Raw genomic sequence first — 17,492 nt, 5'->3', positions numbered from 1 at the left:
GTTCAAAACAACCGACAGGATCTCCCAGAGTTGTAACCGGTTCCTTGGTAGCTTGGCCAACACGTCACATAAATATAAAGAGAAAAGGGCACATAGCGTAATTCAATACTCATGTATTGCCCATCACCAATCAAAGTGAATTAGAATACCACCTCGTGCAGGATCCTGCACGAGGTGGTATTCTAATTCACTTTGATTGGTGATGGGCAATACATGAGTATTGGATTACGCTATGTGCCCTTTTCTCTTTATATTTATGTGACGTGTTGGCCAAGCTACCAAGGAACCGGTTACAACTCTGGGAGATCCTGTCGGTTGTTTTGAACTTCTGGATGGTGACTTTCTGATAGACTGAACTTTGTGTTGTGCTGAGCCGTGAGCGCTTCTGAACTTTTTTGCATACTGATTGATAGGCTGTTTACAGATTGCCATTTATCAGTGCGCTCCACGTAGTGACACTCTATTCCATAAGCGCAGACTTTTATTTTGTTTTTAATTATAACCCTATATGTACCCCTAAAACTAGCCTCCCTTTACCCTATATGTATAACCATATATGTACCCCTAAAACTAGCCTCCCTTTACCCTATATGTATAACCATATATGTACCCCTAAAACTAGTCTCCCTTTACCCTATATGTATAACCCTATATGTACCCCTAAAACTAGCCTCCCTTTACCCTATATGTATAACCATATATGTACCCCTAAAACTAGCCTCCCTTTACCCTATATGTACAACCCTATATGTACCCCTAAAACTAGCCTCCCTTTACCCTATATGTATAACCCTACATGTACCCCTAAAACTAGTCTCCCTTTACCCTATATGTATAACCCTATATGTAACCCTAAAACTAGCCTCCCTTTACCCTATATGTATAACCCTATATGTACCCCTAAAACTAACCTCCTTTTACCCTATATGTATAACCCTATATGTACCCCTAAAACTAGCCTCCCTTTACCCTATATGTATAACCATATATGTACCCCTAAAACTAACCTTCCTTTACCGTTTATGTACAGTATAACCATACAGGGAGTGCAGAATTATTAGGTAAATGAGTATTTTGACCACATCATCCTCTTTATGCATGTTGTCTTACTCCAAGCTGTATAGGCTCGAAAGCCTACTACCAATTAAGCATATTAGGTGATGTGCATCTCTGTAATGAGAAGGGGTGTGGTCTAATGACATCAACACCCTATATCAGGTGTGCATAATTATTAGGCAACTTCCTTTCCTTTGACAAAATGGGTCAAAAGAAGGACTTGACAGGCTCAGAAAAGTCAAAAATAGTGAGATATCTTGCAGAGGGATGCAGCACTCTTAAAATTGCAAAGCTTCTGAAGCGTGATCATCGAACAATCAAGCGTTTCATTTAAAATAGTCAACAGGGTCGCAAGAAGCGTGTGGAAAAACCAAGGTGCAAAATAACTGCCCATGAACTGAGAAAAGTCAAGCGTGCAGCTGCCAAGATGCCACTTGCCACCAGTTTGGCCATATTTCCGAGCTGCAACATCACTGGAGTGTCCAAAAGCACAAGGTGTGCAATACTCAGAGACATGGCCAAGGTAAGAAAGGCTGAAAGACGACCACCACTGAACAAGACACACAAGCTGAAACGTCAAGACTGGGCCAAGAAATATCTCAAGACTTATGGACTGATGAAATGAGAGTGAGTCTTGATGGGCCAGATGGATGGGCCCGTGGCTGGATTGGTAAAGGGCAGAGAGCTCCAGTCCGACTCAGACGCCAGCAAGGTGGAGGTGGAGTACTGGTTTGGGTTGGTATCATCAAAGATGAGCTTGTGGGGCCTTTTCGGGTTGAGGATGGAGTCAAGCTCAACTCCCAGTCCTACTGGAAGACACCTTCTTCAAGCAGTGGTACAGGAAGAAGTCTTCATCCTTCAAGAAAAACATGATTTTCATGCAGGACAATGCTCCATCACACGCGTCCAAGTACTCCACAGCGTGGCTGACAAGAAAGGGTATAAAAGAAGAAAAACTAATGACATGGCCTCCTTGTTCACCTGATCTGAACCCCATTGAGAACCTGTGGTCCATCATAAAATGTGAGATTTACAAGGAGGGAAAACAGTACACCTCTCTGAACAGTGTCTGGGAGGCTGTGGTTGCTGCTGCACGCAATGTTGATGGTGAACAGATCAAAACACTGACAGAATCCATGGATGGCAGGCTTTTGGCGTCCGGTTAAAAATGGCACCAGCCAAATAATGGCGCCTGGTAACGCACGATAATTTTTTTAAAATTATATTTATCGTTTTTACGAAAACTATATTTATCATTTTTACAAAAAACGATATTTTTCGTTTTTGAGAGTGGAAAGTTCCTTTCCTAGATATGTGTGTGTGTGTATATGTGTGAGTGTGTAAAATATATATATATATATATATATATATATATATATATATATATATATATATATATATATATATATATATATATATATATTCTCACACACACACAGGGATCAAAGCCCATATTCAACACGTTTCAAAACGATTTATTGTTTTATGACTTACATTTCAAAACGATATTTATCATTTTAATGAAGTTATAAAACGATAAATATAGTTTTTAGTGCGGCGCCATTTTTTAACTCATAAAACGATAAATATTGTTTTATAATGCAAATTAATGCGGCGCCATTATTACACTGTAGGTGCTGGCGCCATTTTTAACTGATCCCGGCTTTTGAGTGTCCTTGCAAAGAAAGGTGGCTATATTGGTCACGGATTTGTTTTTGAATGTCAGAAATGTATATTTGTGAATGTTGAGATGTTATATTGGTTTCACTGGTAAAAATAAATAATTGAAATGGGTATATAGTTGTTTTTTGTTAAGTTGCCTAATAATTATGCACAGTAATAGTCACCTGTACACACAGATATCCCCCTAAAATAGCTAAAACTAAAAACAAACTAAAAACTACTTTCAAAAATATTCAGCTTTGACATTAATGAGTTTTTTGGGTTCATTGAGAACATGGTTGTTGTTCAATAATAAAATTATTCCTCAAAAATACAACTTGCCTAATAATTCTGCACTCCCTGTATATGTACCCCTTTATAGAGGACAGAGATTGCCAGTTGACAAGTACCACCTGGAGTATCATCTCAGGTACCTCTTGAAACCTATGAATGTCTTAGGAACACTCCTGAATTGCACATAAATTATTTCTTATTATACTGATATATTATTAAAGAGCTAAAATACTTATTACGGTTTATGTATGATTTATCAGATAGTAATAGTAAGGCTACACTAGAACACCCTAATTGCCCCCACCCACTGCTGCCCCCAACTCACCATTATCCTAGGGGCTTTCCGTAGTGCCTGACGTGAAAAATTGCTCCAACTCACCAAGTTTATTAAGGCAAACTTCTCCGGTGTAGGCCCCTTCTGGGAACACAGTAAAGAGACAATTGTAGCAAGCTTCATCTTCTGTCTCCAGCTTAGAGATCTGTATTGAGGATATGGTGGAATTGGCTTGAAGAACAGAAACATGATTCTCGAACCGTCTGTGGATGTTTATTCCGTACTGCTCGCTGTGTGCAACCATGTTCTGGGTGTTCTTACCCCTCTTCTTCTGCCAAGTGACTTGCAAGACATCCTTATTAGCTAGGAAGTTACACGTTAGCGTCACATCTTCTCCAAGCCCAACTGTGCCATCCTGTCTGCAGGTGACCCTAGGCTCCAGTGCTGCAAAGCAAGGGGCAGAACAATGTTACCAATAAATGCCAATGCCATAATACAGTAGAGTCCCGGTTATCTATAGCTCAGCTAAGCAGCAGTCTCAACCAACCAGCACAAATCACCGGCAGTACTCACAGTGGTGAAGGACAACTTCTTAGGCCGTTTGTGGGCTCTGCTGTGCTTACAGTGGGCTCCTCCAAGTTTAATATACTTTCAATTACTGTATATTAACATTTCATAGAGAGTTCATGGTATGTATATAGAGTGGGATATAATGCTCTATTAGCAGGGCCTATTTTGAACATTAAGAACAGTTTCATACTGCTAACAGGCATTTTTGGTGCCGTGCGGTGCCAGGGTCGCTCCGCATTGCCAAAAACAATTTAGTTAATACGCGGTAATTCCAATCTGGCAGCAGGCCAAGCAGGACATGTGGCTCTCTAGTACTCTCCTCCAGTGGCTGAAGAAAGGAACTGCGTCCAAGTGTATTGCTATAATACACTCTCGCGCATGCGTGCCGCAATGCAAAAGCAAGGCTTTTTTTTTTTTTTTTTTTTCATTTACGCAGTCCCCATAGACTTACATGACTTCCAGTCGGCTGTGCAAATCGACGGTAACATAGGTATGCACTCACATCGGGGATGCGGCAAAAACGTCACTTCCGTTGCAACATGTCAGTATGAAAGGACTCATAGACTTTCATCGGCGTAGCGTTGGCCTGCAGCAAAACCAAGCCACCACAACACGTCAGTGTGAAAAGGCCCCGAGTCTCAAGCAACCAGAAAGCACCCTTATCCGGCATAAGCTGATTCTCGGTGTCGGAGACTCACTGTACGCATGAGGAAATTATAAAGGGAGGGGGGACACCAAGAGCCCAATAGTGTGATATTGTATAGATGATAATTAATAATGAGTAATATAACAATTTAATACTCACAAACCAGGGTTACCATTAGGCAACCACTGTGAAGGCAGGTGGGGAGATTAACCTGACCCCACTCAGGATTAAAAGTCGCTCTCTGTAGATGGGAAGAAGATGGGTACAACCCTCCACCAAGGGTGGACTTAGCAATATGTAGAAGCTTTCCAGAGGTGCCAATAGAATAAAAGTCACTTAAACGAGCTTAAAACCGATGGGGCAGTGGTGGGCCTATCCCATCCATGCAGACTGAGCGCTCAGTGTGGTTTTGATGCTGATAAGCTGTATGCTCCTTTTTGGTTGGCCTGATGAAGCGGGATTGAGCCCGTGAAACGCGTTGCCTATTTTTACTGTGGAGTATAAATAAAATTGTTGTTTGACTGTTGATGCCACAGTCCTTCCTTTGTTTGCTTTGTCCGCATGGATGGGATAGGCCCACCACTGCACCATCGGTTTTAAGCTCGTTTAAGTGACTTTTATTCTATTGGCGCCTCTGGAAAGCATGAGGAAATTATGCTGAATGCCTCCAATATAGGGGTGTCATCACGCTGGATAATATGGTGGTCAGGGGTTTGCACCTTGTTCCAAATGATGCCAACATAGCAAGGAGATTCTGTAGGAGTTATATTAATACACAACTCAAACTCTTGTTTAAGAACTTTAGGCCCCTTTTATACTAGGACGCTTTCATTGCATTGCATTCCCCTAACGCAACAGCAATGAAAGTCCTATGGAGTCTAGCACACTTAGGGCTGGTGCACACAGAGAACGCTTCTGAGCGCTTTTAAAAACGCTAGAGCTTTGAAAAGCGCACCAGAGCAGTGTGATTTTTTTTTTCCCCAAACGCAGCATTTCTGAAGCAATTCAGCCTCAATGTTAAGTATAGGAAAGCGGAAGATCGCTGTAAAAAAAAACAAAAAAAAAACAAACAAAAAAAAATTTGCTACACCAATACGCTCCAAAAACTGCTAGGCATATGCTCTGAAAAATAAATTCCAAAAAACGCTTAGCATTTGCGATTCTGCTAGTGTTTTTAGGTGTGCACCGGCCCTAACCCCGTTGCATCGAAAGTGCCCGATTTGCCTCTGAGCCGTCGCAGATAGCAGCGCATTACCGTCGCACCTCCACAGTGACTGAATGCATGTAAGTCACTGGGCGATGCAGAAAATTTAAAGGATAGGCCCAAGCAGTTTAAAAAAAAAAAAAAATCAAAATCCACTTACCTGGGGCTTCTTCCAGCCCCTGGCAGCCATCCTGTGCCCTTGCGCGCAGGCGCAGTACAGTACAGTCCCGATGACGTCGGCCAGACCACGTGACCTGCGTGGTGGAGCGCACAAGAAGCCGGCTTCTGCAGCGGAGGACACCGGGAGCCACCGGAGCTGCGGCGAGGGCACAGGACGGCTGCCAGGGGCTGGCGGAAGCCCCAGGTAAGTGGATTTTGATTTTTTTTTTTAAACTGCCTGGACGTATCCTTGAAATACCTTGGTGGCGGTGTGCAAGTGCTGGAACAACTCAAATACAAATGGGGAACCCAGGAATCCCAGTGATATACTTCTTGTGCAGCAGGGAGTGCGTCAGTGGACATGCATATGACCATGTTGGAGCACTCTGCCGCAGGGTCATATCAATGCAGTTTTTTGCATTGTGATGCAACAATGTTGGGGGGGGGGGGGAATTGCACCGCAAAGGTCAGGTGTAAAACCGGTATAAAAAGCTCATAGTATTGAATATCTGTTGACCCTCATACTACATGGAAGTGGTAAAATTGGTCAATCATAACTGAACGTGTGTATCAGGCTTAAGGCTTCTTTCACAGTGGGACGTTACAGGCGCACATTAGAGCAGCCTGTAACGCAGCCCAACTCACAGTAATGAAAAATCAATGGGCTGTTCACAGTGCCCACGTTGCATTGCACAGTAACTCTGCACGTTATTTGAAAGTGCAGCATGCTGTGCGTTATACGTTAGACTGTTTGCACTGTGCACATGCTCAGTATTGTGTTTTTTTTTATTTTGAACAGGAGAGGAGGGGAGAGTCAGCTATTGTTAGCCAGATGGCTAATTAATATTCACTGCACTGCCCTGTGGTGATGGGAAGTTCGTCTGGATTCATTGAATCAATTCATTGAAAAGAGCCGGACTTCCCATCACTACTGCTGTGTTTTCTTCCTGGAGCGGCCGCTGATTGGCTGGCGGGACAACGTGATGCGGAGTGTTTCGATCACGTGGTCCCCGCAAGGCTTTCAATTAGGATTGGCCAATCACTGACCAACTTCAGCCCTTCATTTTAAATGGGAAAATATAACTGCAGCCAATCTTATACTGTTAATGGCAGGGTTCTCAAACTTGGCACAGTTGGTCATTGGGTGACTGGGATTAATATTCAGAAAAGAAGGTGGAGCCTACCACAGCCAATCAAAATTCACCTATTGATTTTCAAGGGGAATATTTAAAACTAGCCGACCGGCGGCGTACCATACGCCGCATAAGAGGGTAGAGGGCAGGAAGGGGGTATTGGGCACAGCGGCAGGGAGGGGGGTTGGACCCCCCCTCAACTGGGTCCCCCATGTGTGCTCTACCTCCAGCCTAAGCTCAGCAGGAACCCCCCTCCCCTCACCTGGGTCCCCCATGTGCACTCCCCCTCCTGCTTAAGCACAGTAGCAGCCGCCACTATTAGTAAGAGGCAGCGGGCGGGGATGACTCACCTCTTCCGTGTTCCATCGTGCGTTCCACTGTCGTCACTTCCTGCAATGCCGCACACTGTATTGGTGTAATTTGCCTTTTTAAAACAGAAGGAAATCTGCAATAATTCAGCTTTAAGTGAACATTTGTGGTTACCCACAATGCACTGCTACTAAATATGCAAATTACCCCTTTTCCCCCTTGGTTAGCCAAGCAAACATCCAGAGCCGCTGGTGCATAGCAAGCATATAGCTTTAAATTTTACACAGTCATATCAAACCCACATGTAGACAGCCTGTTTCAGACTTTTGGTCCTCATCAGTACATGGCAGGGATTGATACAGCTGTATGAGATAGGGCTTGGACCAGTACAACAGAGTAACCAAGCAGCTCAGGGTGACCCAAACCACTCGGAATGTATAGGGGGATAAAAGGGACCAAAAAGACCTCCTACTAAAAAAAGCAAAGCTTGATGTAATTTGCCTTCCTAAAACAGAAGGAAATGTGCAATAATTCAGCTATAAGTGAACATTTGTGGTTACCCACAATGCACTACTACTAAATATGCAAATAATTCCTTTTTACCCTTGATAAGTCAAGCAAGCCTATAGCTTTAAGTTTTACACAGTCATATCAAACCCACATGTGACAGCCTGTTTCAGACTTTTGGTCCTCATCAGTACATTGCTTAGTAAGCCAAGCAAGCATCCAGAGCCACTGATGTATAGCAAGCATATAGCTTTAAATTTTACACAGTCATATCAAACCCACATGTAGCCACCCTGTTTCAGACTTTTGGTCCTCATCAGTACATGGCAGGGATTGAAACGGCTGTATGAGATAGGGCTTGGACCAGTACAACAGAGTAACCAAACAGCTCAGGGTGACCCAAACTACTAAGAATGTATAGGATGATAAAAGAGACCAAAAAGCCCTCCTACTAAAAAAAGCAAAGCTTGGTGTAATTTTCCTTCTTAAAACAGAAGCAAATCTGCAATAATTCAGCTATAAGTGAACATTTGTGGTTACCCACAATGCACTGCTACTGAATATGCAAATTATCCCTCTTTGCCCTTGGTTTAATATGACACTACTTCTTGCTTGGACCAGCCCCTTCTTCTTGCTTGGACCAGCCCTGGGGGCAGGGCGCTACTTCTTCTTCTTGTTTGAAGGTTGAGGCACTTACTCTATTATATAATTACTATTCCCCCTCCAGGCCGCCATGGATAGTGGGGGAATGATATAATTCGGCTTCCAGCGATTGCTGGAGGTCGAATTATTGTGTTTTTTTAAGCAACTTCGGCTCCGTCTTCTGACGGCGCCGACGTTACTCACTGAGCGCCGCTATAGACTGATTCCCATTACAGTCTATGGCGGCACTCGCTGCGCCCAAATCTAGCAGTGCTGAAAAGCACTGCTCCACGACCGCTTTGCAGTATTGGTTTTTTGACCCTGCATAGTTTGACATGCGAAAGCAAATGCATATTTGCATGAGCATTGCCTCATGAATAGTCAATTAGGCCAGATTTGCAAAGCCAGACTTGCTAGGGTTAAGCCTCCTTTCCACAGACTGTTGATAGGCAGTGAAATGCCTCTCAAACTCTCTCAACTGCTCACTGCTGCCTAGTAACTGCTTGTTGCTGCCTGATAACTGCTTGTTGCTGCCTGATAACTGCTTGTTGCTGCCTGATAACTGCTTGTTGCTGCCTGATAACTTCTTACTTGTGCCTGGTAACTGCTTGCTGAGCACACAGCTCAACAGTCCGTGGAAAGGAGGCATCAAACTTGGTCTTTGAGCACGCATACATTTTCCATTTTCTCATGCAAAGTACTTCTTCTTCTTGCTGGAAGGTTGAGGCCCTTATTCAATTATGAATAGCCAATTAGGCCAGATTTGCAAACCCAGACTTGCTAGGGTTAGGCCTCCTTTCCACGGACTGTTAATAGGCAGTGAAATGCCTCTCAAACTCTCTCAACTGCTCACTGCTGCCTAGTAACTGCACACTGCTGCCTGGTAACTGCTCACTGCTGCCTAGTAACTGCTTGTTGCTGCCTGATAACTGCTTGTTGCTGCCTGATAACTTCTTACCTGTGCCTGGTAACTGCTTGCTGAGCACACAGCTCAACAGTCCGTGGAAAGGAGGCCTCAAACTTGGTCTTTGAGCACGCATACATTTTCTCATGCAAAGTACTTCTTCTTCTTGCTGGACGGTTGAGGCACTTACTGAATTATATATATAGATGCTGCCATTCTAAGGCCACATACACACATCAGACTAAAATGAAAGATCACAGACCAATCTTACCACCCTTCCTGTAGTATAAGAGCCATACTCTACACAGTCTTTTCTATGGAGCTGAACTCCACACCAGGAAAAAAATCTCTGCAGGCTGCTGCACACACAGATGCTGTACAGACACAAAAGATCAGTATCTGCAAAAGATCTGTTCCTGCCAAAAATCCATTCCTGCAAATTGCAATGATAGTCTATGAGATCTGCAGATCATCATACACACATGATTTAACTGACATTCATCTGCAGATCAGATCCACCAGGATGGATTTGCAGATCTGCAGATCTGCAGATGAATGTCAGTTAAATCATGTGTGTATGATGATCTGCAGATCTCATAGACTATCATTGCAATTTGCAGGAATGGATTTTTGGCAGGAACAGATCTTTTGCAGATACTGATCTTTTGTGTCTGTACAGCATCTGTGTGTGCAGCAGCCTGCAGAGATTTTTTCCTGATGTGGAGTTCAGCTCCATAGAAAAGACTGAGTAGAGTATGGCTCTTATACTACAGGAAGGGTGGTAAGATTGGTCTGTGATCTTTCATTTTCCAAAGACTATGGTCTGATGTCTGTATGTGGCCTTACACTCTTAATGGCAGAGGCCTCAAACCTGCTACAGTCGGTCATTGGGTGACTGGGGTTCAAATTCACTACAGTGGCGGAGCCACAAACAGCCAATCAGATTTGTTTGATTGATAAACTGCTTCCATTCTCACATTACTGATACCAAGGACCCCAAAGCTTACAAATTTGGTAATTGAGTGACTGTGTGTCAAGGTTACAAAAAGTGGGAGGAGCCAACAACCAAATTTTTCAATGGAAAAATGTAAACTGCAGCCATTCTTACATCATTATTGGCAGGGTTCTCAAACTTCCCATAGTTGGGCACTGGGTGACTGAGATTAATATTCAGTAAGATGGGTGGAGCCTACAACAGGCAATCAAAATTCACCTATTGATTTTCAAGAAGAATATTTAAATATTGCTGCCATTCTAACAATGTTAATTACATAGGTCTCAAACCTGCTACAGTTGGTCATTGGGTGACTGCACGCCCCCATCAACGGGAGAGTTCTGTGTCTGCAAAATACTACTGCGCAGAATGCTCCCAGGTGCAGGAGCGCGACGAGAGTGCCCTTTAATGGAGGAAGGTTTGCTTAAAATTGTTTGGAGAAAGGGAGGAAATCCTGCCTAGGGCTGCTACACTGTCAAGTTGCTGAGCAGATTTCAAAAGCACATATAAAAGATTTACCTGCCAGATAGATTATTTCCAACATGTCCGATCTGAATTCTGATTGATTTTCCTATCGTTTTTCTAATAGATTTCCATAGGAGTGAACAGAAATCGATCAGAAAAACGAAAGGAAAATTGAAAAAAAATGTATTAAACTTCAGATCCAACGTGTTGGAAATAATCAATCTGGCAGGTAAATCCGCCAGAAAATTGTATGGTGTGTACCTAGCATAAGGCTCTGCATGGCAGTACATCCTGACAATGCACTGCAGCATTCATTCTGAGCCAAACACAGTGCTGTCCGATTCAGTATAACTGAAACACTGATCTTTTTTGTCTGTTTTAAAGATCATGAAATTATTGTTGTTTTAAAGCGCCAACATATTCCGTGGTGCTGTACAAAGTAAGAAATGAACATGGAGTACATAATAATGCAGACAATGGTGTACACCAGATATAGACACTGGTACAAAACACAGAACTAGTGACAAATGTAACATGATGAATAAAATGTATACCAGATTACAAGATACAAAATGAATAACAAACTAGAATATACAAAGGACGAGAGAGCCCTGCCCTTGCAAGCTTGCTATCTAAAGAAATTATGGTGGTGGTATACAATACTCATATCTAGAGGCAGTGTGTTTTTAGGTTATCTAGTAAGGAGTATAACTTGGCCAGAGGGAATGGCCTAAGATAGAGCACATGCTTGGCTGAATCAAATGAGTTTTGAGGGAGCGTTTAACTACCTAAAGACCGCCCCATGCCAATGGGCGTGACCGCGGCGGCAGCCCCAGGACCGCCTAACGCCAATAGGCGTCAAGTCCTGGGGCCGGCTACTGCAGGAGATCGCGTGCAGGCTGCGCGCGCATCTCCTGTTGGTAGGCGGAGCTCCGCCTTCAGTCTCCGAGCGGCAATCACATCTCTGGAGACTGTTAGACGGCGAAACCGCCATTAAGTACAGTGCTGCGATCCACGGCAGCGCTGAACTGGGGACAGCCGTGCAGAGCCGGGACAAGGTCCTCCAGCACCCAAGGCTGAGACACCAAAGTGCGCCCCTCCATCCCTGCCACCCCAGCCGTCACACACTGATTGCTATTAGACTAAGAGGCGCCACAGGGCCCACAACCTCCCCAACCCCTTAATATCTAGTTATCTGGCTAGCAGTCACTGCCATGTATCCCCTTTTCGTATTTCTTTCTGCTTCACACACAATTAGGAATGACAGCTGAATGAATTCTGCGCCCCCTCCTACACTGCGCCCTGAGGCTGGAGCCTCTCCAGCCTATGCCTCGGCCCGGCCCTGCAGCCGTGTGACACGGCTGTCCCCCTGTGGGACACAGGAGCGATTGGCAGTGATAGGCTAAAGCCTATCACAATCGATCGCTGTGATAGGCTGTCCGGGGGAGGGAGGGTGATTAAAATTAAAGTAAAATGTACATTTTTATTTAAAAAAAAACAACAACACCTGGGGGCGATCAGACCCCACCAACAGAAAGCTCTGTTGATGGGGAGAAAACGGGGGGGGGGGGGGGGGGTTGAGGAAGGAATTACTTGTGTGGTGTGGTGTGGTGTGTGGCCCTGCAGCTTGGCCTTAAAAAAAAATGGCCTGGTCTTTAGAGGGGTTTAGCACTGTGGTCCTCAAGTGGTTAAAGATTGGAGAGTGACGAATGGGTTGTGGAAGGGCATTCCAGAGAAGGAGTCAAGTATCAGAGAAGTCTTGTATATGTGAATGGGAGGAGTTGATTCTAGAGGAGGACAAAACAAGGTCATGTGCAGATCGGAGTTTGCTGCTAAGTTGGTATCTAGAAACAAGTGAGGGAATGTTCATGTAGACAGATCCAGAGAGGGCCTGGAGCGGAGCGTGCGACTGCGTAAGGCACTGCATGATGGGGTAGCCGATTCCCCGGCAGTGATGGAGTTAATTTGGTTGGGGGGCAGGGTTTGTTGTGCGGACGTGTTAGGCGCAGGGGTGGTTGGGTAAGGCGGTAAAGGAAGGGGGCGGGCCATTCAGCTTCTACTAGCGCTGGTGGAAGAAGCTGTAGCCCGTGCCCCCTTCCGTTTCAGCGTGCTGGAGAGCCTGGAGGATTTGGTCAACAGGATCCGGGCAGAGGCTGCATCGCGGGGCCCATCATGGGTCCAGTTGCAACTAGCGGCGATGGGAGCGAGTGTGGCAGCGGGGGCTGGGACGCCCGTGGAGCTGGCTGCAGATGCGGCGACCAGCGCTCCGACCCCACACGTAGGTGAGAGAAGGATGTCCCGCCCACCAGATCGGCTCAGTCTAGAGCCACATGGCAGAGCTCAGCGCAGAGCAGGGAGCCCCCACGGGGACCCTCCGCCTCCCCCTGCAAAAAGAGCATCAAATGGTTCTCAGGGGGCTGGCGGGAGGAATCCCACACATCATCAGGACTCACGAGGAGAGGGGCCGTCGGGTGTGGCCCCCACCGGCAGGAGTGTAGCTGCAACCGGAGGTGATGCGGCCATTAGTCCCCACGCGGCGCAGCTGACTAAGAGGGCCCAGAGCAAGGACACTCGTACTGCGGGCGCCGCCCCTTCCAAAGCGGCGGCGGTGGCCCGTCCAGGCCATGGTGGGAGTAGGAGCTCCAGCGGCAAGGCTAAGTCGGGAGGTCGGGCAGCTGTGCCCAAGAAGAGAGGCAAGTCGAGGCAGGACAACAGGAGGCAGCAGGCGGAGCACCGCGATCGGCGGCCCAGTGGCCAGGCGGCCAGGGGTACTTCCGCTTCTGAAGCGGAGTCTGCAGGCGAAGAAGAGGTGGTCGCATCGGGTGGATCCGGAGTGACGGCTGGCAGGGACGTGCGTCCGGAACAGCCAGGTGAGGCCAATTTAGCTGCTGTTAGGGCCTTAGCCACATTGTTGTTTGGGATGTGTGGGGGAGGTTCTGGGGGTTTAGGTAATGTGCCCGGGTTAGGGGGGGCTTCAGTGCAGTTGCAGGGGACACCCGGGGGGGGGGGGGGGGGCAGGTGTTACGGGGGGATCGATGGTACCGCCGGGGAACGCCTGGACACATTCAGGAGTAGGGGCGGCAGGCGCCCCGGGTACGCTGGTCTCAGGTCGGGGTCCCGTTAGCGCAAGGGGTGGTGCAGGTGGCGGCACCAGCGTCATTGGGCTTGGTGGGGGTGCAGACGGAGGCGGCGGTGCAGACGGAGGTATCTTCAGGTGAGGTGGCGAGGTCAGACCGGGCGGGTCAGGTGCGTTTAGCGGACGCGGCTCATGCGGAGTTGTATGTGTGTTTTAATGGTCTCCTGGGTTCTCACTTGAAGCAGGAAGTTAAGGAGAGGATTTGGAAGGGAGAATATATAGAAATATTCTCCTTGCTTCCTCTGGAAAAGTTCAATCTGGATAAAGGGAAGCCAGATGAGAAGAAGAGGGAAGAGGAGCGCAGGTATAGATTGATACCGCGCACTTTCCAGAATTGGTTTCAGGCGTTTTCGATTCTGGCAAGTGTGATTGGGGAAAAGCAGCCCGAGCATTGCTCGGCTCTTTTTGGTTATATGGATTCGATAGGGGAGGCTCATCGATCTTATGGTGGTAATGCGTGGTTGCGTTACGATGAGCAGTTTAGGCAGACGAAGTCGGTTCGATCCGCGGTGAGATGGGACCATAAAGATATTACTTTATGGATGCATCTTATGATTCCCTCTAGGAGCCCGCAGTCCTTTCAGGCAACGGCCAGTGGATCGGCTTCCGGCGGTCAGCTGGCCAGTAGAGGAAAAGGAGTGTGCTGGCAATATAACGACGGAGCGTGTCGATTTGGTCAATCCTGTCTTTTCAAGCATGAGTGCTCCAATTGCGGTGGCTCACACACGGCAGCAAGATGCTACAAGCAAAAGAGAAGCAGACAGACAGATTCTTGGCACAAGAGGGACGACGCCGGTGAGGGTGGCAGAGATGGCGGGGTATCTAAGCAGGTTTCCTAATCGGGAGGTGGCCGAGTTTTTACATTCCAGTTTTCAAGATGGTTTTGTCATTCCGAGTAATTGTTCGTTGCGGTGTAACCCCCCTTTTAAGAACTTAAAATCCGCCAATAACCGCCCTAGGTTGTAGATATTAAAATAGCGAAGGAAGTGGAAGCGGGGCGTTTGGCGGGCCCCTTTCAGTCCTGCCCCTTAGATGATCTGGTGGTGTCACCTCTGGGGGTGGTGCCAAAGAAGGAGCCTGGATCCTTCCGCTTGATTCATCACCTATCATTTCCACAGGGCGCTTCAGTTAACGATGGTCTGGCAAGGGATGACGCGTCGGTGGTTTATACCTCTTTTGATGCAGCTGTAAGTTGGGTTAGGCGTTTAGGGCGGGGGGGCACGTTTGGCAAAAACTGACATTGAGTCGGCTTTTCGGTTGCTACCAGTTCACCCGTCCAGTTTTCGTTTGCTTGGTTGTTTTTGGAGAGGTAAGTATTTTGTGGATAGATGCCTTCCCATGGGTTGTTCGATTTCGTGTGCGTTTTTTGAAAAATTCAGCGGTTTCTTAGAGTGGGTGGTGAGGGACGTGTCAGGTGTGCAGTCGGTCATCCATTATCTGGATGATTTTCTGTTCATGGGTTCGGGTGATTCGCCGGATTGTGCATACGCCTTGGCCACTATGAGACATGTTTGTGAGCGCCTCGGAGTCCCGTTAGCTGAGGAAAAAACTGAAGGGTCAGTTACGATACTGAAGTTCCTGGGCATCACGGTTGACACGGTGGCGATGGAATGCAGGCTACCCCAAGACAAGGTAGATGACTTGAGGGCGGCCATTTTTTGGGCTGTTCGTTGCAAAAAGATGTCCTTGAGGGAGGTGCAATCCTTAGTGGGTAAACTGAATTTTGCCTGCAAAATTATGCCCATGGGGCGCATATTTTGCAGACGGTTGTCATTGGCGACGGCAGGAGTGTCGGCCCCGCATCACCATATTCAGATAACGGCGGATCTTCAGGCAGATCTTCAGGTTTGGTTAACTTTTTTGGCGGAGTTCAATTGCAGGGCCGTTTGGATGCAGGATACGGTGAGTAACTCGGAGTTGGAATTGTTTACCGATGCGTCGGGATCACAAGGTTTTGGGGCTTTCCTGGGGGGGCAATGGTGCGCGGCCCCCTGGGATGCATCATGGATTGAGGCTGGCTTTACTTCCAACCTGGTGTTGTTGGAGTTGTTCCCCATAGTGGTGGCCTTACAGGTTTGGGGGCAGCAGCTGGCTAATAGGAGAGTTAGGATTCACTGTGACAACATGGGGGTGGTTTCGGCGATCAATAATTGCTCTGCGTCCTCCCCGCCGGTGATATGCCTGCTACGGCAATTAGTGTTGGAGTGTTTGCGACTTAACACATATGTGTTTGCCGTGCATGTGCCAGGGGTTGACAATGTGATTGCTGATGCGCTTTCTCGCTTTCAGTGGGACAGATTCAGGGCGGCGGCTCCCACGGCGGAAGAACGTGGGGTTCCTTGCCCATCCACGGTGTGGAAGATTCCCTTCGGTCCGTGTCCTGGATGATTGGGAGATCATTGTCGGAGTCGTCTTCAGCAGCATACACGGTGGTATGGAACGCGTGGGATGCTTTGATGTCGCAGGTTGGAGGTTGTGAGTCTGACGAGGATAGACTGTGCTTGTTGTTGTTGTACTTCCTGGGGAGGAATTTTGTGGACGGGGTATCTGTGTCAGCTGTAGCGAAGAAAATGGCAGCAATGGCTTTCTGGTTTAAGGTTAGGGGGCTGACAGATCTGACTAAAGATTTTAGGGTTCGGCAGGCGTTGAAGGGTTATCGGAAAGGGGTGGTTAGACGAGAAGCCAGGCGCCCGGTGACGTTTCAGTTGCAGGAAAGGTTGCTGGGTGTTTTGCCTGACTTGTGTTTTTCTAGTTATGAGACTACCTTATTTTCCACTGCATTTGTTTTGGCCTTCTTTGGAGCCTTCAGGGTGGGGGAGTTAGTGAGCCATAGCAAACAAGGAACGGGAGGCATCCTCGCCCAGCATGTGACATTGCTTAGTGATTCTGTGGTTATACATTTGCAACGGTCTAAGACCGATCAGTTGGGAAAAGGTCGTGATGTCATCCTTTTTCCAATCGGGGGGCCATTGTGCCCCTATGGCAGTGTAGCTCGTTTCCAGGCGGCACGGCCTCCTCAAGCGCCCGTGTTTTTGTCGCATCAGGACGGGACTCCTTTGTCCCGTTTTCCATTTGTGGCTGTGTTCCGCAAATGCCTAGGGTCCCTTGGGCTCCCTCATTCTGAGTTCGCCTCCCACTCATTTAGAATCGGGGCGGCTATGGAGGCGTCGCGTTGGGGCCTAGGGGAGGGTGTTATTAAAAGGATCGGTCGTTGGGATTCTATGCGGTATAAATCCTATGTCAGGCCTCATTTAGTGTAGGTGCAGTATTTGTGTTTTGCTGAGGAGTTGTTCAGTTTCTGTCAGTTCGTTGTTTCTTGTTGCAGGTTCTCCGGCCATCGTGTGGATTGTGGGGCACTCTTACGTCAGTAGGGGTGCTAGGAGGGCCGACAGCTGGGCTTTCCGAGGGCCCAGGTACGTATCCATTGGAGAGATTTTCCCGGGATGGTGTGGCCCAGCCTTTTGCCAGAATTACATAGGTTGGCTAGATTGGAAAGGGACCCTGATGCCTTGGTGCTGCATGTCGGGGGCAATGACC

The 17,492-nt window shown here is 47.1% G+C and overlaps 1 protein-coding gene across 1 annotated transcript in view; it reads right to left on the bottom strand.

Annotated features, from left to right (window-relative positions):
- Positions 1 to 10,898, bottom strand: part of LOC137545281 (nectin-1-like) — a 44,338-nt gene extending 33,440 nt beyond the window's left edge. Inside the window, exons 1-2 of the mRNA XM_068266394.1 lie at positions 10,874 to 10,898; positions 3,392 to 3,730 (exon numbers count right to left, since the gene is read on the bottom strand). Coding sequence (XP_068122495.1) covers positions 3,392 to 3,730; positions 10,874 to 10,898 — 364 coding nt within the window. The remainder of the gene's footprint in view (positions 1 to 3,391; positions 3,731 to 10,873) is intronic.
- Positions 10,899 to 17,492: the final 6,594 nt, after the last annotated feature.

The sequence above is a fragment of the Hyperolius riggenbachi genome, chromosome 2 (genome assembly GCF_040937935.1).
Source record: "Hyperolius riggenbachi isolate aHypRig1 chromosome 2, aHypRig1.pri, whole genome shotgun sequence".
NCBI lineage: Eukaryota > Metazoa > Chordata > Amphibia > Anura > Hyperoliidae > Hyperolius > Hyperolius riggenbachi.
This window is presented reverse-complemented; position numbering and strand designations above follow the sequence as displayed.